Genomic DNA, 23,396 nt, shown 5'->3' on the forward strand with positions numbered 1-23,396 from the left:
TGTATGGAATAGCCTTCCCACAATTATTTTTTGCAACATGCAGCTTTCCATGTGCAAAGGTATCTTAGACTCATATCAAAAGATTCAAAACATTGATCAAGAGTTGTAGCCATATTTTCCGAAGTGATAACCAAATTCATTCAAAGAGAACAGAACGTACACAGAGGCATCACCATACCCAGAAAAATAAAGTTAGAGAGGGGGCAGAGATTTCCCCTGAGTAGGAGTCACTCGAATGACCCAGCTTTGGCCAACAAGTTAGCAATCACGTTGGCCTCATTCACAGCATGAGTAAAAGAACAAATCCCCTATGTTTAGAATCTCAGATGAGGCCCAAACACCGCAGATCTCTAGCCCCACACACCCCACTGCATTTTGACAGTCCCCTTCAACCAGAAGAGGCCCTTCAACTCTCGACCAAAATACTCTCAAACCAGTTAGCAGCGCCTTTGCTTCAGCCTCGTTGGAATCAATGATACCAACAGGGCTCGGGGTACTCCCACAACAATGTGGCATTGTTGTCGCTAATCCCAGCAATACTAACAGGACTCGGGAGGAGGAAGAATCGAAAGAGCAGAAAAGAAGCTCAAAAGTCAAAAGTAAGCCACATGATGACATCACCATAACATCATGCTGACATCATCATTTAATTGGCCCTATGTTTAATTCTATGGGCTGAAAGTTTCCGTTTATTTTCATTTCAAGTTTTGGATTTATTGGTTATTTTTCTAGATTTTTCAGGTTAGGTGAGGGTTTATGCGGGCCTTATTTTGGCAGTTTCATGCAAATGAAAGGGAATGAACTGGATGCTTTTGACTTTTGATATCAGTCCTATTGTTGTTAGAATAAGACTTTTGGGAATGAAAGATAAAGGAGTAGGAATGATAGGATTTTGAGCACATACTTAAGTTTCCTTTTAATGATATATGGGCTGGTTATTCAAATTTTCTGCATATTAAAACTGTGATAGCTCTTTGGTTTTAATTGTTCTTTTGTTTCTCCTCACTGTTGTAAAATTAATTCCTAGGCAGGAAATATTGCAAATTTCTGTTTATGAATTTTTCAGCATGAGGTACATTAAGTGATCACTGACTCATGAATGGTGACACCGAAAAAAACTAACATGACACGCTGCAAGATTAAAGAAACAAACAAAACCAAACAGAAATTAATTTTATAATGATATGATGTGTATCATATAGACAACGTGATAATTTCACCAACTTGTTCATTCAACTTCTAGACTATACATAGCAAGTTAGTAATCAAAACCTGCTTACCCGGAAGATTCTACCATCTTGGTTGATGATTCCCTAGTTAACTGCCTAGGTTCCTAGAACGGCCTTCCAGAAATTTATGAAAGTAAAAAGTTTCATCTTCATATCATTTTCCGGAGTTGCCAAAGATTGTTCACATATAATTTGACAATGAACTGTTCAAAGTGGACACTCAAACAGTTGAAAGATTTTTCGAACAAAAACATAAGGAATCGAAGAAAAATTGGATGCAAGTATGCTCATCAGATGCTTGCAGAACTGTAATCATATAACCCATGAAAAAAAGTGCTTCAATTTGCATGACCACAAAAAAGTAAGAAGCTGGAAGTCTAGAAACATCGTATACCGATTCCCATGGCTGTCACTGTAGCAGTACAACCATTTCATACTCAATACCCCAAAAACGTCCCCACTAATGGAATGAAAACGTAACAGTACTCAATACTTGCCTATACTCAAAGTAAAACATGTCTCATGCTAACCTACCAGATTCAGACATACCGATAAGCAAGGACTGATTCCTCTCAACCCATGTCCCAGTTTTCTTTAAGTTGCATCCTAGTGCTATATACCACCTCCATCCCAATATTTCCAATCTATAACTATCTATGCATAAAAGACTAGTAGATTCAAATGTATAAAATCCACGGTCAGCCATGTATCAACCTCCATATCAGCATTTAAGTCGCATTGTACGAACCCCCGTTCGAGGCCCTACCATAGAAGGAAGCAAATAATCCAAGCTTTATTTAGTATCAGCAAGGATCTGCGATAAGACTTTTCCACCCATTCAAATGCTAGATGTTGGCACATCTCCAAACTCATCCAAGTATGAATCACTTCAACCAGTCAGAAATAATAAATAAACAAGACATGTAGTTTACCATGCAAGTCCAAATAAATATGATGACTATTGCGGTAACTGCACTCAAGGCATAATATATTTATATGTTGTACACCCCAAAAACTGTGGAGAAAGAACACATCGTAATATATGGGAAACAAAGCCTTCTAGAGACATGAACATCATTGAACAGTTAAAATGAAGCATACGATCATATGAAATTTGAATAATGAAGAAGAAATTCACAACTAAAATTACATGTTACACTAAAAAATGGATTACAAAGAAGATCAAGGGCAACTTTATGTGAATATATTTAAACAACCCAGATTAGTAGTATACATATCAGGTACCCGATTTGTCCATCCCATACACTTGAGCACCTCTAACCTCTACAAATTGTTTCCCACCATCAGCTGCGGAGTCCAAAAACCTCACCAAACCAGTAAGAGAATCCTGGTGAACGAGAAATTATCCATCAACAATGAACTGATCCTCATGATTATCACCCCCTACCCTATTTTCACCATGGACAATCCCATTCACATGGTGTAAATTCTGTATCATTTGCGAAAGATAAGGGTTCCCAGCACCCGTATGATCAGAAAGCCCGGCCGAATGCCCTGTCCAGTGAGACACAATCCCAAGCAACTGATTGACAACGCTTTGCTGATCATGAAGGATCCGCGTTTGAAGCTGATCCATCGCCACCCGATGCTGGCTAAGCATGTCATCCATCCTCTTCTTCCATTCCAATCTCCTCCGATCCATCCTCTCCTCCCATTCCCTTTCCTTAATCAACTCCTCCTCCTTTCTTTTCCTCTCCCTTTCCACGCTCTCCTTCTCCATGACCTCCCACTCCCGGGCCCACTCCCCCCTCAACTTCTCCCTCTCTCGGTCCCGCTCTTCCCTCTCCTTCTCCAACTCCTCCAAATTACGCTCACGCTCGTCTTCCAACTCCGCCCGATACTGCTCCTTACTCTGCCTTCCCCGCTCTCGCACAGCCTCACAACTCTCCAACCTCACCTCTCTTTCCCTCAAATGATCCAATTGATTTGAAAAGAACGTCCACGCCCGCTTCTCCAACCCCTTCAACCTCATCTTCTTCTTCGCTCTCACCGACTCCTTTTGCAGCTCCCTCTCCATCTCATAACCAAAATCCTCATCCCCATGCTCCTTCAAATGACTCCCATTCTCATTCTCACAATTATTGTTCTCCTCCCCTTCTTCACCCTCATACTCAAACCCTAACCCTAAACCCAAAACCTCATTCTCTATCCCATCAAACCCAAAACCACCTTCCGATGACGGATCAAGAACCCCAATTCGCATCGACTGACTCCTCCCACTAAAACCCAGATTACCCATTAACAAATTCGCATTCGTTTTAGACAAATCATTAAACCCTAAAGCTACATCACCGAAAACATCCTTATACCTAAGAAAATTAGGCCAATATGTAAGACCCTCAACCCAATCAAACTCCTCATTCCCACCCGAATCGCCAATCCCAGGCTTCTTGATCTTCTGTTTCACTAACAAGTACTGATGTCTCATGTTTTGGACTTTTGTTGAAGCATCTTTCCATGACCATTGCCATGGAAAAGCTACTGGGTCACGACTATAGTGCATCAAATTAACCTGATTTGCAATGGGTCTGAATTTCTTTTCCCTTGTTTTCATCTTAGCTAGGGTTCCATCAGAAAGCATCTCTTCATATTTATCAATTAGGGTTCGTTCCTCTTCCTCTGTCCATTTCTTCCTTCTCGGACGCATTACAAATCGACCCACTAAACCCACTTTACAAAATTACAAGAAAAATTGACATGGGTATTGAGTAAGGAGAAGCACTAACCTTGTGATCAGGATTTTTTATTAATCACTCTTCTCTTTTGCTCTGTTGTATGCAGAATTGGGAAGTTTCGGTCTCTGGGACGAAGACCAGAGACCGATTTGTCCGAAAATATTCGGAGAATCGATGAGAAAGAAGGGGGTTTTGAGGACCGGGTTCAGATGGGAAGGATTTCGGACACCTTTCTCTCGTGTTCTTTGCAGGTAACTTATATGACTAGCTTTTCTTTTTCCTGTTTTTTCTTGCTTTTCTTTTTCCTGGTCCACCCCCCTTGTGTATTTATGACTACTTTTACAAGGGGGGTCAATGATAGTAGACGGTTAGATCCGATGGACCCTCCGAATCTGAGCATTAATGGACAAGATCTTGATACGTTACCATGATCCATGGACACATTTCAGGATCTTATTGTAGGATCCCGAAATTATTACCGTTCAGATCCCAACAGCTAATTAAAAGCCCGTGGGGGAGTCCTAAATTAAATTTTATTTATTATGCTATTTTATAAAAAATAACTTCTAATTTTTTTTGGGAAAATTATAAAAAAAATGCAAAGTTTTGTCTAAATTGTAAATAAAGGGTATTGATTTGAAATTTATAAAAAGGCGTTGTAAGGTGAGAGAAGATGGACCCCTCCTTCCTCTTTTTTCTCTCCACCTTTTTGCACCTATCCCTATGCACTTATTACTTTCTCACCTACCACCTTCTTCTTCCTCAAGACTTTCCTAACGTGGAAAACTCCATGGAAGGGTTTTGAAGGTTGCCATTTACAACATGGTTTGGTAATCATGAGGGTTTATTCATGATAAACTTATCGAAGCAGTGTTACAAAATGCAAAGAAAATAAATTTTGAGCTTAAAACTGAATTTGTTGTTTTCCCCATTTTCAAGATAAATTCATTTTCTTTGCATTTTTTTATTCTAAATCATCAAAATCAAGGTTCAATTTATGGTTGTCTGCATGACACTAAAATCACAATGTATATCCCTATTATCCTTCAAATTTTTACTCAATTTGAAAATAAAAATCTTTGAAATTATCCCTATTCTACTGGCTTCCGTCGGAAGTCCGAACAAAACTTCGGACTTCCGAATGGAAGCCAGTATACATAACCAAAATATTGGTTCCATTCGGAAGTCCGAAGGTTTGTTCGGACTTCTGAACAAACGTTCGGGACAGTCAAACTTTGTAGTTCGGTAATTGTCATATGTTAGTGCATCATTTTGGTATTTTTTTCGTAATTTTAATACTTTGCTTCCATTTTTCGTAATTTTTCATTTAAAACTTAGCACTTAAGCCATAAATCCGTAATGATTACTATTTTTTGCATTTATGCTTTTGCTAGCCACCTTTGCACCCATATTACTTCTGCCAATCTTTGCATCAAAGGATGGGCCACAAGCCGAGAAGTTGCCTCGGCAAAGGTGGCTAGCAAATTCTCATACAAAAAAAGGGAAATGTTATCCACACTACTGTATTTTGATGAGGGCACTCCTCATTTAATTAAAAGTACGGTATGGCCCCCCATAGGATGAATCAAAGCGTCAATTAGATGGGCCACAGCCTAAATTGGTTGTGTCCCAAAAATCATTTCCATAGGTTGATCCTAACCCTCCGATCTATAGAGGGTTAGGACCAACCCGCTAACATTTTGATCAGAGGGTTAGGATAAACCTACGGAAATGCTTTTTGGGGCACAACCTATTTAGGTTGTGGCCCATCTAATGGACGGTTTGGATCATCCTATGGTGCAGGCCATACCGTACTTTTAATAAAGTGAGGAGTGTCCTCATCAAAATACGGTAGTGCGGATAACATTTCCCAAAAACATCTTAAAAAATATGGCAAAAATCCGGGTGACACGCGGGTCGACCCGGCCCGTACGGGCCCGGCGTGGGAACCACATTTTCTACCCCGGAACCACTAGGGAACCAAATTTTATACCTCGGAACCACTAGGGAACCACATTTTATACCCCGGAACCACTAGGAAACCACATTTTCTACCCTGGAACCACTAGAGAACCACATTTTATACGCCGGAACCACTAGGGAACCACATTTTATACCTCGGAACCACTACGGAACCACATTTTATACCCCAGAACCATTATAGAACCACATTTTATACCTCGGAACCACTATGGAACCACATTTTATGCCTCGGAACCACTAGGAAACCACATTTTCTACCCCGGAACCACTAGGGAAACACATTTTATACATCGGAACCACTAAGGAACCACATTTTATACCTCAGAACCACTAAGGAACCACATTTTATACCTTGGAACTACTAGGGAACCACATTTTCTACTTCAGGACCACTAGGAAACCACATTTTCTACCCCGGAACCACTAAGGAACCACATTTTATACATCAGAACCACTACGGAACCACATTCTATACTCCGGAACCACTAGGGAACCACATTTTATACCCCGGAACCACTAGGGAACCACATTTTATACCCCGGAACTACTAGGGAACCACATTTTATACCCCGGAAACACTAGGAAACCACATTTAATCACTAGGGAACCACATTTTATACCCCGGAACCACTAGGGAACCACATTTTCTACCCCGGAACTACTAGGGAACCACATTTTCTACCCTGGAACCACATTTTCTACCCCGGAACCACATTTTATACCTTGGAACCATTAGGGAACCACATTTTATACCCCGGAACCACTAGGGAACCACATTTTATACCTCGGAACTACAGGGAACCACAATTTTTACTCCGGAACTACAGGGAACCACAATTTTTACTCCGGAACCACTAGGGAACAACATTTTATACCCCGGAACCATTAGGGAACCACATTTTATACCCCGGAACCATTAGGGAACCACATTTTATACCCCGGAACCACTAGGGAACCATATTTTATACATAACGACCACTAGTGAACCACATTTTATACCTCGGAACAACTAGGGAACCACATTTTATACCCCGGAACCACATTTTATACCTCAGAACCACTAGGGAACCAGATTTTCTACCCCGAAACCACTACAGAACCACATTTTATACCTCGGAACCACTAGGGAACCAGATTTTCTACCCCGGAACTACTACAGAACCACATTTTATACCCCAGAACCACTAGGTTCTAACATGTAACCAAACATGATTATATACATAGAGAGAGATAGAGAGAGGTCAAGATAAACATGGCAACCAAACAAAGAGTCTCATAAATATGGTGAAAAAACCAAAGCACAAAAAATATGAAAACATGAAGAGAAGATGTTAAACCTAACCGAAGCTATGTTTATCACCCAAATAAGCAATGGAGATCTTTTTCCAAACTACAATGGCAATGGAGCTATACGTTGGCAATGGGCTTTTTTCCTAATGTACAATGGCAATGGAGCTTTATCACGTTGCAAATGGAGTTTTTTTTCAACACTACAATGGTAATGGAGCTTGGAAACGTTGGCAATGGAGCTTTTTTCCAAAACTACAATGGCAATGGCAAGCTTAAAAAACCTTCCATGAAGCCTTGAAGAAAAAGAATGTGGTAGGTAAATGGCAACCTTCAAAACGCTCTCATGGAGTTTTCCACGTTAGAAAAGCCTTGAGGAAGAAGAAGGTGGTAGGTGAGAAGGTAATAAGTGTAGAGGGATAGGTGAAAAAGGTGGAGGGAAAAAAGAGGTAGGAGGGGTATATTTGTCCTAAAAGCCATCTTCTCTCACCTGACAACACCTTTTTTATAATTTTCAAATTACTACCCTTTATTCACAATTTAGACAAAACTTTGCATTTTTTAAATAATTTTTCCATTTTTTTTTATAAATGTAAGTGTTATTTTAGGAGTATTTTAGTAAAACTAAGCCGTATTTTTTATTACACTATTTTATGAAAAATTAGTCTAAATTTTATTTATCCACTGTGTATACGTAGGGGTGCAACTCGGGTCGGGTCAGGTTCAGATTCGTGTTGAGTTTTCCCAACCCGGGTTGAGTTCGGGTCAGGTTCGGGTTGAGCGGTTGGGCAACCCGACCCAAGTGAAACCCGACATTTTTTATCAATTTTTTTAAGTTGTAAGCTTAAAAACATGGGTTCGGTCGGATTGAACTCGGGTCCGGTCGGGTTCGGGTTTCAGGTTGGAAAAATCAAGTCGGGTTGAAACTCGTCTGGTTGGAAATCGGGTTGGATCGGGTTCGGGTTGGAAAAAAAAGGGTTGCACCCCTATGTATAGGTAATAAATCAGCAACAAATTCAGGTAAGTTTACTATTTATTGCTATAAAATAAATTTATATCTTGGTTTTATATGGATATTGGATAATATGCAAATGATATTTCCACCTCGTTTTTCAGCATTTTCACTTCTCTCCGTCTGTCTGTCCCAAATGGTTCGGTGTGATGCACGCCAAATTTCTACTGAAAATACTGAAATATTTATGTTGTCATATCCATGGTTTAAAATTTCGGTTTCAGTACCCACCAAATTTCTACTGAAAATACTGAAATATTTATGCTGTCATATCCATGGTTTAAAATTTCGGTTTCGGTACCCGCCAAATTTCTGCTGAAAATACTGAAATATTTATGTTGCCATATCCATGGTTTAAAATTTCAGTTTCGGTACCCGCCAAATTTCTACTGAAAATACTGAAATATTTATGTTGTCGTATCCATGGTTTAAAATTTGGGTTTCAGACTCCTGAAATTTCAAAATTTCGGCCGAAATCCGGCAAAACAAAGAAAAGTATATTTTATTCAATATTAATTTCGGTCGAAATTTCGGTAAAATATTAAACTAATTAAAAAAAAAACATGATTTTTGGGTGAAATTTCGATTTTTACCGAGGGTTGACAGGGGTAAAGAGAGTGGGACAGGGAGGAAACTGAGAGGCCATGAGTAAGGAGATGATGCCAAAGGGTAGCGAGTAAAAAATAAGACAAAAATAAGGGAGATGATCTTCGATGACATCCGCTTATATAAGCCATAATCATAGAGTTTCCACCTCACCGTAGAAACACAAAAATCTTGGGAAAAGAAAAATCTGCTAAGAATGTCTTCCCTGCAATCCAAACAGAGTCTAAAAGCTGCTGCTTCTTCTTCCTTTTTTTTTTTTTTTTTTTGAAGAGACACCATTAACAGAATGATCAAAATCAGGCTCCACATGAGGCGTGCAATCGGACCGTTGATCTGGAGGACCAATATTGAGGATCCACTTCCAGACTGCAAAAATCTCCCTATCCACATGCTCTTTTTGCCATACTTAAATAAAATGAGATTTCTGGTGGCGTTGGCTCAACTTACACAAGTAAAAATACACTTTCAAATTCTAATTTGATACACATTATCAGATGAAGTTTCCAATGTAGTATGCGTGTAAGAACAGAAAATTCATCTCTTCTAACAAACCTTTCTGAAACAGTTTTTCTATTTTTCAACTCATCCAACTCCTAAAGGCGTGCTTATATGAGAGTAGTTTATGCAATGAATTGAACATTTTTATTTGACTAGAGGCTTCAGATTTGCTTACAAATATTGAAATTGTCGACCATCATGTGCCCTAATAGGGGCCTTTATACAAAATCAAATAATGAGGCCAAATGAATAAGACCTTATCTGCTAGATATGGCTTTGGTTCCTCAGCTTCAGAAGACAATCAAGATGTGCCTGGTTCTACTTCGGAAGCCGAAAGGTCGGAGACCGATCGATCACCGCCCCAGTGACTACTCAGCAAGGGAGTCCCACCCCTCTTACGCAAACCTGCTCCAAGCCTTCTCAGGTGTTCTGGAAGTGGAAAATATTCAACCAATCAGTTCGAGTGATCGACTAAGGCTACCCAATAAAAACCCAGTTTTTTTTAATGGTAATAGCATAGAAAAACAATGAAAACTACAAGGAGACCGAGGAGGCCTCGACACGAAAAGAAAATGAAGAGACAAGAACCTACAAGAACCCAGTTATGATACTCGAACACAAGTTATAAATAGAGAGTTGGAAGAGGCCTACTTTTGTTAGTGATTGCACTGCGGGTCATTGCCAAGAATTCATCCCATTTAAACTGCCTTAGTTCTTGCTTCTCCAACTCTGAAAGCTCGAAGTTTGGTTCTCTTCCGCACATAAAAGCTGCCCTGTGCAGACATTTGAATGGAATGTTCAGTTGAAAAAAAATTGCTACAGGGAGATCAATAAATTCAAAAAACAAAACATTAAAATAAAAAAATTCAAATGAAAAAAATAAATAATATCGCATGGGTATCGCATGGTTCCGCTCCTATATAAGTTGCATCAAAGGCAGATTTAACTTAACTGATAAAGCTTTTTTTTTTTTTTCTTTTTTGAGAAAAGATGAATTTCATTAAACAGGAAACCAAATTACAAAGGTGAAGATATTGCCCCACATACAAAGATCACAAATGACGCCCGCTCTTGGCAAGCTCATCAGCCAAAAAATTAGTGTTGTGGACGACGTGCTAGAAGCTCAATAGATTCTGAAACCCATCACAAACATTCCTGATCTCATTTATGACACTGGTAAACTGCCATGGCCCCAAAGTGTTACCTATGATCCAGCCAATCACGCTTGAAGAGTCACCCTCCACTAGAAGCTGTTGGCCACCAAAGAAACAAACGTAACATCTAATCACGGTGAGGAGGAACAATCACTGTGCTCACAAACAGACGTAACATCTAGATGTACAGTGCTCAGCCTCATTGGAATCGCTCCACCCAATCGGCCCTGGAAACACAACGGGACCACACCCAAATGATCTCTGAAAGCCCCTCCCACCCCAGCCAGGACAGGGTTACCGAAGGAACTTAGTTGCTAAAGCTGTGTATAGCACAGCTGTCTAGGAATTTGACTCCTGTCTTGAAGGGAAATGGATTTTCCTGACATAATTAAGCCTAACATGTTCTTTCTATGCCATATTTGCATCCACAATTCAGCAGAACCGCAGAAGCCTTGACGGCATCCAAAAAACAAAACCCCATATATCTTTGCCAAAATTGAAGGAATTCAACCACTTTCTTATGATGCTGTAATATAATTTCAACGGCATAAATAAGTATAGTGTGTTTCTGCCACATTTGCAACAGAGTGGGAGTATAACTTTGGAGGTCCTAGAGTTGCATGTGATTGCTCTTTGCATAAAAAAATGACTACATCATCAAGTTGTGAAAGCATTGGAGCATACTTGATCCATACACACGAAATGAAGAAACTTTTAGGAGTCAAAACAGTAAAATGATTTACGCCATGTAGAATTCTCATTTACAATGTTGCAACTTCAACACCATAAAAAAACAGAAGAATATTGAACCCACTCATTTCCACATTGCCTGGCAGATGAACTCCCGTCAGATATAGATTTTCTAAGGTGATTTCTGAGAATAGCATAATTGATTCTCCTTGGAGAAGCTAACTTCGAGGTAATTTGCTAGCAAAACAGAGTCATGAGATTATCTTCTAGAACAGTTTCCTTTCTTTGTAATTATTCTAGTTAGGGCTGTGCACGATTCGGTTAAAACTGAAATAACCGACCGAATTTGGTCGGTTATTTCGGTTCGGTTTCGGTTACATATTTCAGCATATATCGGTTTTCGGTTCGGTTTGTACCTAAAAAAAAATCGGTTTAACCTAATAAGCTTTCAAAACCGAATAAGCAACATAATTAAAACTTTTTAAAATGTTTTAAAGGGAAATGATAGATTCATTCACCCCCTTTTTTTACTTGGGACAACCCACACTAGAGTAAATGACTAAATGACTAGTAGAAGGGGCTGTCCCGAGTAAAGAAGGGTGAGTATTATCGTGATTTTTTTTACATGAAATATTAGCGTACCAAGTGTTCAACAGTTCATTATTCGGTTATAACCGAACAACTGAAATCATTTTTCAGTTTCGGTTCAGTTCGGTTATCATATAATTCGGTTTGGTTTCGGTTGTTTTATTTAGGTAACCGAAATTTTCGGTTGAACAGCTCTAATTCTAGTGCAGTTATGTATTAACATCTTGTTTTTGTTACTGAAAAAAAAGTGGGTACCGAGCAGTTTACCACTTCGCCTAGGAGCATATTGATCATTTCAAAGGCTACCTAGTGATTTCCCACTAAAATCCTTACCCATGGTGATAAGTAAAATACACGAAATAACCTTAATAAACAAAGTTTACTTCAACTATTCCAATTGACTAAGTAATTAATCTAAGGTTGGAACATACTTGCCTACCAAAGCGAAATGATCCCATTTTGCTGGTCATTTCTAGTGCACTTCTTCATCTACTTAGTCCACTCCCATGAATGGATGAGATTAGATTTTATTATTTTAATGCCAACTCTTGGTTAAGATGCACAGTAACCCTAATCACTAAGGGAACTTGGACGGTGGAAAGAGGACCATCTTATCTCAATTTTAGATTGGGCCTCAATCTAATATTCACATGGATTGTTTTTCAATCTTACGGAGGGAATTGAAAACAAGGCCTTTTTTTTTTAATGGCGAAATCATAGGTCTAATTGGATTCTATAAATATTTATATTAAGGAAAATGCACTCGAGTGCTATATAAGTTTGTAATAGGTGTTCACGTTGGGACTTTTTTCCTCTTGAAATGAAGAATTCTCCATATTCTTTAACTTAGACCTCAGGCACCAAGAACTTGTCTGCAACAGCATTCCTGTGGCCAATTTGGGTCTGCATGTGACTTGATCATGGAAGCTCATGCAACAGTGGACAATTACCTCTGTCTGGATATCCACATAATGAAGTCAGAGTCGATTGAATTGTGATGGTCAGAGTTTTCTGTTATTACAATTTGGAATGATTAGTGATTGTCGTATTTAAATAAAAAAATTGAACAGTTACAATCTGGAATGATTAGTGATTGTCGTATTTAAATAAAAAAAAATTGAACAGATCAAGTCAGTTCATAGGCACAGACTTGAATTTCCATGCAGAACTTGAAGGGCTTGGCTCTAGATTCCGGAAGTTTCAGTCACTAACCTCTCCAGACAGTCACATTGAGGCCTACAAATATACAGTCATGTTACCTAGAATACGGGTTGCTCTGGCACAGGGCATGAGAACAGGAGAACAGGAGAACAAGTACCCGTATGCTACAGTGGTATCCAATATAGTGAGGGCAGAATTGTTCAAGTCCCTCTTCCAGTATGTGGTACATCGGAAAGGATCGTTTGGGTCGTCCAGTGTTACAGTGCATAGTTATATACATAATTATGTACAAATTGATGTTGTCGGTTTGGTATATTTTGATTTCTTAATTAAATCAGAAATAGTCCTTCAATCTTTAGGATAAGGTTTTTAGAAAATGGCTCCATTGTCATTCTAGAGGATCCAAAGGAATATGTACCAAACACCGATTTTACTGTTTTGGGAATAATCAACTAGATTGTTGAACGTAAGGATGGAAGTGCTTTCTGGTAACCCTGTAAACAGTCTTCTATCTCAATTCATCCAGCTTGAAAAGAAAGATGTGCACAATAAATACTTGGTGTTACATGTTGCTACTTGCCAACTTTATCTAGAAACTCGAAAAAGGAATAATTTATGGCACAAACATTAGAATCTTGGACAATGCTAAAGATTGCAAGGTTAAAGTCAGTAAACCATAGTCTCGCACCTTACTGCTTTTGCATGAATAAATTTATCAATTTGTCTATAACAGGATCTTAATAAATAATATTACAGCAAGAGGAAGTTTAGTTTGGCTTGTTCATTGCAGAGCATAGTATGGAGGTAAAATACCTGTCATACAAGTGGGCTGCTTCTTCTTGTGACCCAACAGTTCCCAAGTGGATTTGTTTCTTGTCGACTTTTATTGCCGCCTGCCATTTCATATTTTTGAAATAGACTCCTCTCATTGTACATGGCTCTTGATCTTCAAAATGTTTTCTGCGGTGTCGCTTTCTGCGTTTAATTTCTTGTCCTACAAACAGAATCAACAGAACTCTCAATAGAACTGGAGACAAGTATAAAATGACCCAGAATTTCAAAGGCATCTATGCATACACATATACACATGCACTTCTACATACATATATAAAATAGAAATAATAGAGGTATATACAATACAAATAGATCCATACAATTACATATCAATCAGTTCCATTTCAACAGGAAAATTATAGATCCAGTAGTAGCTATCATTTGCCATGTTCATTTTTACTTGTGCCACTTGAAAGGTCATTTATTTGATACAGAGATATCGTTACTTTATACTGTTCTGTTTTTTAAATGGAGAAAAAAGATATTATTCCATATTTTCTAATACCATGAGTAGATGAACCATTTGTCAAGATTCCCATAAAGGTCATAATGTGCTGCAATATCCATAATCCATTCTTGCAGTTGTTTTTAAACATTGATTGGAACTGAAAAAATATATAACTTTCACAATAATCCTTCCCTAGACTTGGTTGAGCTTCTTAGAAGAAGATCAGGAAGTCAATCTTTGTCTGGCCGAGTTTTTCAGAACCCAAACGTTGTCAAGTTGTTGAAATCAATATTCAAATTCCAGTCAAACTGATTAACTTGGCTGTAATCCAAGCTGGATTTCTATCTGATATTTCAACATTGCTCGAAGGGGTGACCTTGGCTTTCTCCAACTTAAGAGTTCGGATAGGGGAGACTCTTGTGGGCAGCATCATTCAAAAAGTTTGATAAGCAAGGACTATCAAACTGACCTCTTGTTGACAAATACTGAAATTTCAAATTCCAGTCGGGAGCTGGTTTCTAAAGCAGAAAACGCTCAAATCCACCACCCTTGCAGTTTATTGGGTTAGGATACCATTTTCCCCTGTGGCCATAGAGGAACAGCTCATCAAGGGTGCCCCTGATTCATTTGCAAGAAAAGCAGCATTATAACTTAAGCACTCAGATGGTGGAGATCCTTTGCGGGGGCATCATCCACGGATGCTTGATTGTCGATTGGGGATTATCTGATTACCTCTTGCCGACAGAGAATTAAATTTCAGAAACCTATAGGCATGAACTATCTGACTACCTCTTATTGACACTCACAGACACCCAAATTTCAGGTTCCAACAAGTTCTGGTGTAAGATATAAAAGCATTTAAATCCTTCCTACACTAGGAGAAGACGGATCTTGGAATGGATCCATTGGAGGCATGGTCAGACGAGAAAGGAATTGCCAATGATCTATCTCATTACTGAATCAATTGTTGGATCCTCCACCATGTCAAATGGCTTTGCCAAGAACGAGCAGCGAGGGTGATAGATCTGGGGAGGGCAACAGCAATTAGGATGGCACCGGCGCCGAGGAAGAGGGACTGAACAAGTTTCATGTGGTGAGCAGCTTGAAAAAATCAGGGTTCAATGGTGAGCCGACGATGGAAACGGCCCAGATGAGTGGCACTCGAGGGGGGGGGAGAACCCAAGGCTGGGCATGGTGATAAAGACTAGCAGCTAATAAAGTACGGAGAAATTGGAGGAATAGTCAAGGAAGAAGTTGGGGATGTCAGTCAACACCATGGGCAGCAAGAGCAACGGAGATGTCAATGTTTTGAGCAGAGGGTGGTGTGTGTGTGTGTGAGAGAGAGAGAGAGAGAGAGAGAGAGAGAGAGAGGAGGAGGGGGGGGGGACTACTTTATTTATTGCTTCAACATATGCAAATCATCCATTAGCTTAGGGTAGGAAATCTACGAGCAACTAAATGCCGAGACTGACTAAAGTTCGACAAGTGGATTAGGAACTAAAAAAAATAGTTTGCAACTTATCATATGATAAATAAGAATCAAGAGATTGATCAAGTATTCATCCATAAGAAGATAGACAGACCTGAAATTTGTTGATTCTGCTCCTCCTTTAATGAGCTAGAACCGGATATGTTAGTAGATACGGGACATGCTTCGGAGTTATTTATCTGTAACAACACATTGAATACCATGAAGTTAAAGTACCAGAATAAGATGAAACGAATATAGAGCAGACCAATTCCAATCGAAAATCCAACAATTCAGTCAAACTTGCAAAAAAACTTCTTATCTGAAGTTCTTAAGGCTCCATTTGTTTCGATGTAAAACGAAAGGCGGCATAAAATTTCATGGTGATAAAAAATGAACCAGGTAAAATTTTATGCTTGAGTTATTTTTGGCTGTTTGTTTGCGCCCAGTAAAAACAGCGTATAAATAGGGTGTAAAATGTTTTGTGTTTGTTTAACGAAAATTTTATGGATGAAAATTTTTACTATCTTTACCAAAAATTAAGGAATCAAGAATCGGTTATCAATGAACCTTTTCTTCACCAAAATAAGCACAACTGTTCCTAGTGAAATGATACTTAACAAATCAGTAGGATTTTTCAAATTCAAGATCTTACAAATTAGCCTACTACTTTCAGAAAATGGGAGGATTCATCTCATAATTTCTAGAAAATAAGGTTGCTGAATTATGCATGATACACACATCAGACTTAAATAGCGTTACTAAAATCAAACAAAAAAACAATTTATTTACACCACAAACAAGTAACATTATAAAGATTAAGAAAATCCATTAAAAACAAGAGGCGCCCACCAAGATTAACATCCTACAATGCAAGCCTAAACTTACCCTTCTGCGAATTCGGCTTTCTCAATATTTTCAAAATATGACGAGGAAGTTACTTGATTTAAGCTTCAAAGCATTAGAGACACGTCAAATTCATATATTGCAAAACAGGTTACCAAAATCAAGCCCACAACCACGTGAAAAGTGCGGTTTTCATTTATTCAACAACAAAATTACTGTATAATTGGTTTACAATATTCATCAAAAGAAAGAAAGAAAGAACCACCAAGAACTAGCCCCAAATACCAAAACTTGATTTTCTTTCCTAAGAAGCAGATACCATCAATCTAACCTGTAACACAACACAGTCATTCTTCAAACTTCGAGAACGGGAAAGCTGTAGAAACTGGGCCAGCGTAAAAATCCAACTGCCCAACAATTCTACTCACCTCTGTTATGCTCAACCACAAGAACAACATCTTTACATTCACTCCCAACAACCTTCAAAGACCTCGACTTCTCCTGACATCTTCCTCCTATAACTCAAAGAAAACCCTTCAACCTCAAGAGTACAGTCTCCATCAAGATAAGCCTCAAAGCTACCATCTTGATTCAATACATAGCCTTTAACACCTTAAGGAAGAATCCTTGTGGAAAATTGATTTTCTCAAGCATCTCATACACTGCTACAGTTCCTGAATCCTGGGGATTTTGTGAATACCCTGGAAAAACATGTAATCAGGAAAAACCCGAGAAGTTTTTTTAAGATTGACATGAGAGAGAGAGAGAGAGAGAGAGAGAGAGAGAGAGAGAGAGAGAGAGAGAGAGAGAGAGAGATTGGGTATTGATTTAGGTGGATTCTTCGCATAGGTTCTCTTTTTGGGTTATATCCTTGAGACTACTCCTCTCTTCTGGTTCGTCATTGATCAACTCTACATTACCCTTTATCTCCTCTTTCTTAAACGAAATTGATCCAAAACAATCTTTCTTCCACTCCTTTATCCCGTTCTTCACAAAATGCATCTTCTTGGACATCTTGAATCCTTCCCACCTTCCACTTCCACCCCTTCAAGAATTTGCTTCTTCAGTTTGTAACGAAGCTTAAATTGATGAATGAGGAATTTATAAACACAAGAAAATTTGTTACCAGAACAGATCATACAGAACATTTTAGGTACAACACTGTTAAACAATATGATGCTAGCTTAAATAAATTTTGATTAAATAAAAATGAGCTAATTGCAAGAGCTATCTGTTATAAACTTATAAGAGAAGGTATCAAGAGAGCATAATTAAGAGTAAATCAAACCCAACCATTCAAAAAAAAAAAAAAAAGTAAATCAAACCCACTCTTACCTGCTTTTGCTGGATGAAATCAATCGAAGGCAGAGGATGCACACTGAGTGATTTTGCCCATTTGCCATTCTGAGAAATATTTTCCGAAGCATTTCCATTCTCACTAAACCTAGGAAGCTGAACCAAGAAAGAATTTCTCCCTGCATATGCCAATCGAAAGTTCTAAAACGGTGTGTCTATTCCAAGCATAAAGCATACAATATATGAACTATGAACTTAGAAGCCAAGGAAGTCATTACCAATTCATCCCAAAAGGAGTTAAATACAAGAATGAGCGAGCAGATAGTTGTGTGGAGGCAGTGGAACAAATAATTTACTAAGAATATTAAAACAGTCCTAATAATAGGTCATATTAGAATCTCCCACTAGGTAAAAGAAGTCCCCTTCTTTGGTTTCTTCCTTCATTCTTATTGCCTTTTCCTTCTGATAAGTAAAGCAGTTATAAACTCAGAAGCTAAGTAAGACACCATGGCATTATAACTAAGGAAAAAAAGAACAGTGAACAGATGGATCACATGTACGCTACAATCTACAAGTCATGGAACAAAATACAAACAGGAAAGGACATAAATAGAAAAGGTAGTAGACATGATGTAGCTACTTAGTCCAGGAAGCAAGCTTCCTTTTCCTTATCTAATATTAAGTCCCCAGTAAAGATTGGGCATACCTGAGCAAAGTCCCAAAAGCTTACGCCTCCTTAGGCTCACCATAGCTGATTTTAGTCTCCCTAGCAAACAACATAAAATGCTTCAGTGAATGTGCTCAAGCATCACCCGCCAACAATGTTTGAATCAAAAAATGAACCAAATCTAGAATTCTATATCAATGAACTCAGACGATAGCATGTGAAAGCTAATCAGTCCTCAGTGACATAATACTACAAATTACAAAAAGTCAAAGAATGCATATCTGAATCAAGTAGCTAATACTTAACACTATGTAGTCTCAGCACAGTAGAGAATGAAGGGATGTTCTTCAATATGAAGAAAACATAGAACTTACTGCGTTGATGGTAATAAATATTTGACAAATAATACAGGTTAACTGCAAAAAATTCAATAAGATACTTTTAACAGACAATACAGAAAAATAAAAACAACCAAGCCATACAATCACAAGTTTCCTAGATCAACCATAAGCTATGTTGCACTGATTCGGATTTGCGTGTCGGGATCCGACACGGATTCAAGGTATTGGATTCAGCAAGCCCCCAAAAGTAGGATTCGGATTCGGTAATAAATAAAATAAAATTTTCAAAATAAAAAAAATATATATATATATATATATATATATATATATATATATATATATATATATATATATATATATATATATATAGTGTGTGTGTGTGTGTGTGTGTGTGTGTGTCTATGCATATGCATATGCATATATATTCATGAAAATTTTGAGGGTAGAGGGCTGTTGTGAGTTTTGTATTAAGAGTGTCAAAGGATGAAGGGGTTGTGCACTGGGATTTTTATTAAAAGAGTACGAGTTGTGCTTTCATATAAGCAAAGTTAAGAAAACACATTTAAAGGGAAAATATATACGATTCGAATTTTAAACAACGATGAATCGGATTCGCCCGAAAAAACAGGATTCGTGTAGAAAAGAGACAATGATGAATCGGATTCACCCGAAAAAAACAGGATCCGTGAGGGACACGGCTACAACAAGAATCCAGGTGTGTCTCATGTGAATCCATGTCTGATTCGCATGTGGAGACGTGTCGACACGGATTCGGCATAGGGGGGCAAAGAATCCATGCAACAAAGACCATAAGCATATTAACAAACAAAACTGATCCCACTGTACAACGTCACCCAGATTCAGACAAATGACAGAGAATTCATTACCTAGAGCCCTTTCCATGTCCAGGATGACACATAGCCTTTCTGAAAGCATGAATAACCACCCATCAACTATCATTCATAAAGCAAGTATAATTTGCTGTGAGATTGATCCACGATCATATCATGATGATGGGAGATGGGACGAAAAGGAAATGGACAAGCCTGACAACAATTGTTCTTGGGGTCTTTCTACATCCCCCAACCACTACAACAAGTTACTAGAAAAATAGGAATCGATGAGACGAGTGGTATCAATATATCTAACAGGGAATTATAGGTGGCTATCCAAAACGAGTGCTGCAACTTTTCTATCTTATCCATGCAACTCATTTGAAATGGTTGTCATTTTGACTAAAATGACTTGACTTAAACCGTGAAAATTTATGAGTTACCAGATGTGTGGGACAAAATGTTTACAACGACAAGCAATGTAAGCAAGGACTATCTATTTTCTTTTAAAAGAGAAAGCCCGTTTCTAATTTCAGAAAGTATCATGTTAGTTTTCAATTATGCTCATACTCTACGTCTGGGCTATAACTCAAGACAAACCAAAATTCATAGTTACATTGAGTTCTATAAGTAAAGGTAAATATATCCCACAATTATCAAGTTCATTAGTTGTGACCTGAATGGTTTGTGCGTAAAAAATGTGCACTTTTAAAGCAAAATCTTCAAAAGAAACAAAAACTTGCTTTATCCATGCCAAAGTTCTCTATTGATTGAGTTTACAAGGAAGACGATAGTAGTAGAAAATAATAACACATTCACAAGCATCATTACACACGTATGTTACGATTTTTGTAATATTATCTGTGTAGTTATGTTTCACTCATAAAACAACTTAAACAAAAGAAGTTACCAAAACTTTTCTCAGGACCCCTACCCATCGACATCCCCGTCCTCGTTTCTCGCATTTGTCCCCCGCCTTTGTCCCCGCTTCCCACTTATGATAACTATAGTTGTTATTGGATAAGTAATTGTGTTTAATAATGCAAATAAAATGGTAATTCACCCTTCTCAAAGAAAAGTACGCTTGCTTGAATTTCTGGCCAAAACGCCTCTGGTGTATCCGCCCACTTCTTCATCCGCTTGGCACCTTTGTGTAGATAAGACTTATCGATGTCGATTTGAGACAATTGCATACTCTTAGTGCCACCGCTGTCTAGGCACGGTACATATGCAACTAGCACAACCCATACAATTCGGGAAAACTCAAACTTTGAGCTAAAAAGGAAAGTTTGGGTGTATATTTGCATGTATGTGTGAATGTTGGTGCCCGCATGTGTATAAATAAGCTTACATACAGAGCATCACCTCTCCCCCACCCCTCTTCCCCACATTTTGGAACCACGTCGGCCACAAGGCACACATGCAACATGTGATCAGGACTGTTGATTCTACCATGCTGCATGGGACTCACTGGTTCTAAAGTGAGTGGATGATCTTAATTGCTTGGTCAAATGGGTTCAAAAGGTACTCTCGATATGGGTGATGAATATAACTCTTAAATCTTGTTCAAGAAGGGACAGCTAAAATACAAGAGGATATGGAATAGATAATTAGTTAATTACAAATTGATGAACATAACTCTTACATCTTGTTCAAGGTCAATCATGCTTTAATAAGATGTTAGTCTTTTAACAATCTCCTCATTTGCAATTTGTATGGAAGAAGATGAACGAAGAAGATTAAAGAGAAGAGAAAATTCCCCAGAGGTTCAAACCAAGGAAGCAGGAATCTCCACTCAGAATGGGGAATCTCGATTCCCCGAAAATCGATTACGAAACGGGAATCTTGTTTCAAAAACGTGGGAAACACGTTTTTGAAACAAGATTCCCACTCTATGGGAAATTTGATTCCCACTCTATGGGAAATTTGATTCCCACTTTATGGGAAACACGTATACAACTCATCTACCCTCCTTGTCTCTTGCTAGTCCTCTTCTCTTCATCTTCTTAGTAAATGTTGGATCTTTCAATAAAAAGTATTTTGTTTTTAATATTTGGTTCATATAATTATTTCTTATTTTTTAGTAATTTTTTACACCTTCGTGAGAGCCTTCGCTTCCCGCTTCCTACTTCCTGCTTCCCGCTCTGGCAACCTTGGTTCAAAAGCACCACCACGACAAAGGTGGTCTTAGAATTGGCCATTTGAAACTAAGAAACATTGCATTACTCGGTAAATGACTTTGGAGATTCGGCGAAGAAAAAGAGGCTCTATGGCATTTTATTAGGGATAATTTTAGTCTTTTTCCAATTTATTATTTTACAGTTTGTAGAGTGATGATAACGTAGTAACGATATCATAAGAAAGAGTATGACGGCATGATGAAGAGGAATTAGTGCAGCAAGAAAGAAAGCAGCGGAAAACAAATTAAGGCCCTGTTCGTTTAAGATTATGACAACCGATTGTGAGTGCCAAACCAATTATTTGAGTCCAATAATTGGTTTGGCACTCACAATCGGTTGTCATAATCTTAAACGAACCAGGCCTAAAAGAAGCAGCAGAAACGTGTGTGAGACTGGAAAGGAGCTAGAACCGAGGGAAAGCCCTAAACATTAACAATCAATTCAGTTGAGCAGTCTAATTTCCTCTCCTACCCTAACACACATCACATATTGCAACAAATGTCTGACCAAAACCAAAAACATGGCATACAAACTTCACCCAGAACTCCACAAACCGCTTGCATCGCCAGCCCTGAGCATAACAAACAACCAGGGTGACAAAACCTGTAAACTTATCAAAAACTCAAAACACTTCATAGACAAAAGTCTACAGAATCTACCAATCAAGCCAGAAAACCCAAAACAACCAATAAAATTAAGGATATCAGAGCACCCCCACCCAGAAACATACACCCAAAGTAATCCATACAAAAAAATTCCCAATCTCACCTCTGAAAACAAGGTCAACCCACCAACCAACCACCTTCATGGAATAAGAAGAATCAACGTTAAAAGAGATAAAACTCCACAAAAAACATACCTCCCTTTCCCCAGGCCTAGAAACAGTAACCAACCAAAAACCCACAAAACCAAACAACAAAAAAGATTCAAACCACAGCTTCCATACAACAAACCCATCAAAACAAACACCAAAGACCAAATACTACAAAACCCAAGTTCATACAAAGGGAGATAACAGAAAGCTTCATGTACAAAGGCATAAAGAAGCAGGCCGAAGAACCCATGAAAGAAGAGACACTGTTCATACCTGAGAAGCAGGGAGGCAGAGCTAGTAAATAACAGGGAAAACAAGGGGTATTAGTGGAAATCTGGTGGGGATGGAGGGGTATTTTGAAAAGGGCATGCCAAATAAGGCAAAGGTGGCGGGGGCTATGAGGAGGGTTGCATCAACCACCACCTTTTTCCCTTTCTCTCTTGGCTTTTTTTGCTTGTCTTGTGTGTGAGACAGAGAAAGAGATGGATGGAGGTTGAAGAGCTGGGGAAACTATGTTTGTTTCTAGCGTAGGTTGAATTTCAGAAGTAGAACTACCCTTGGATTCTATCCAGTATTATACTATTATAACCCCAAAAGCACACGCATTGTAGAATCCGGGATTCCCATGATACCCCGGATTCGGTAAAGGGATTTTTTTTTTTTGGCGTGGGGGCCGCGGGGGGGGGGGGGGGGGTGGGGTGGAGAAATACACTTAGACCGCTGTGGTTTCTGACACACATTCAACTTAACCCATGTTTAAAAAGT

The 23,396-nt window shown here is 38.6% G+C and overlaps 1 protein-coding gene across 3 annotated transcripts; it reads right to left on the reverse strand.

The window, feature by feature from the left end:
* Positions 1 to 9,273: 9,273 nt before the first annotated feature.
* On the reverse strand, positions 9,274 to 23,185 carry LOC143862117 (ethylene-responsive transcription factor-like protein At4g13040). Of its 3 annotated transcripts, none has more exons than XM_077373110.1 (7): positions 22,905 to 23,185; positions 18,503 to 18,562; positions 17,836 to 17,975; positions 15,770 to 15,854; positions 13,718 to 13,898; positions 9,963 to 10,084; positions 9,274 to 9,740 (listed from the first exon to the last, which is right to left on the reverse strand). In XM_077373110.1, exons 2-7 carry the CDS (start codon positions 18,543 to 18,545, stop codon positions 9,613 to 9,615), a joined length of 699 nt encoding a protein of 232 aa, XP_077229225.1. In that variant the 5' UTR covers positions 18,546 to 18,562; positions 22,905 to 23,185; the 3' UTR covers positions 9,274 to 9,612. The 3 variants fall into 3 exon arrangements, with proteins under 3 accessions (XP_077229225.1, XP_077229224.1, XP_077229226.1); XM_077373109.1 differs by lacking the exon at positions 22,905 to 23,185 and adding an exon at positions 22,586 to 22,831; XM_077373111.1 differs by lacking the exon at positions 22,905 to 23,185 and adding an exon at positions 22,677 to 22,829.
* Between the last annotated feature and the right edge of the window lie 211 nt (positions 23,186 to 23,396).

This window comes from Tasmannia lanceolata, unplaced genomic scaffold (assembly GCF_043159265.1).
Source record: "Tasmannia lanceolata isolate RefF3 unplaced genomic scaffold, GAP_Taslan_0.1 ptg000037l, whole genome shotgun sequence".
Taxonomy (NCBI): Eukaryota; Viridiplantae; Streptophyta; class Magnoliopsida; order Canellales; family Winteraceae; genus Tasmannia; species Tasmannia lanceolata.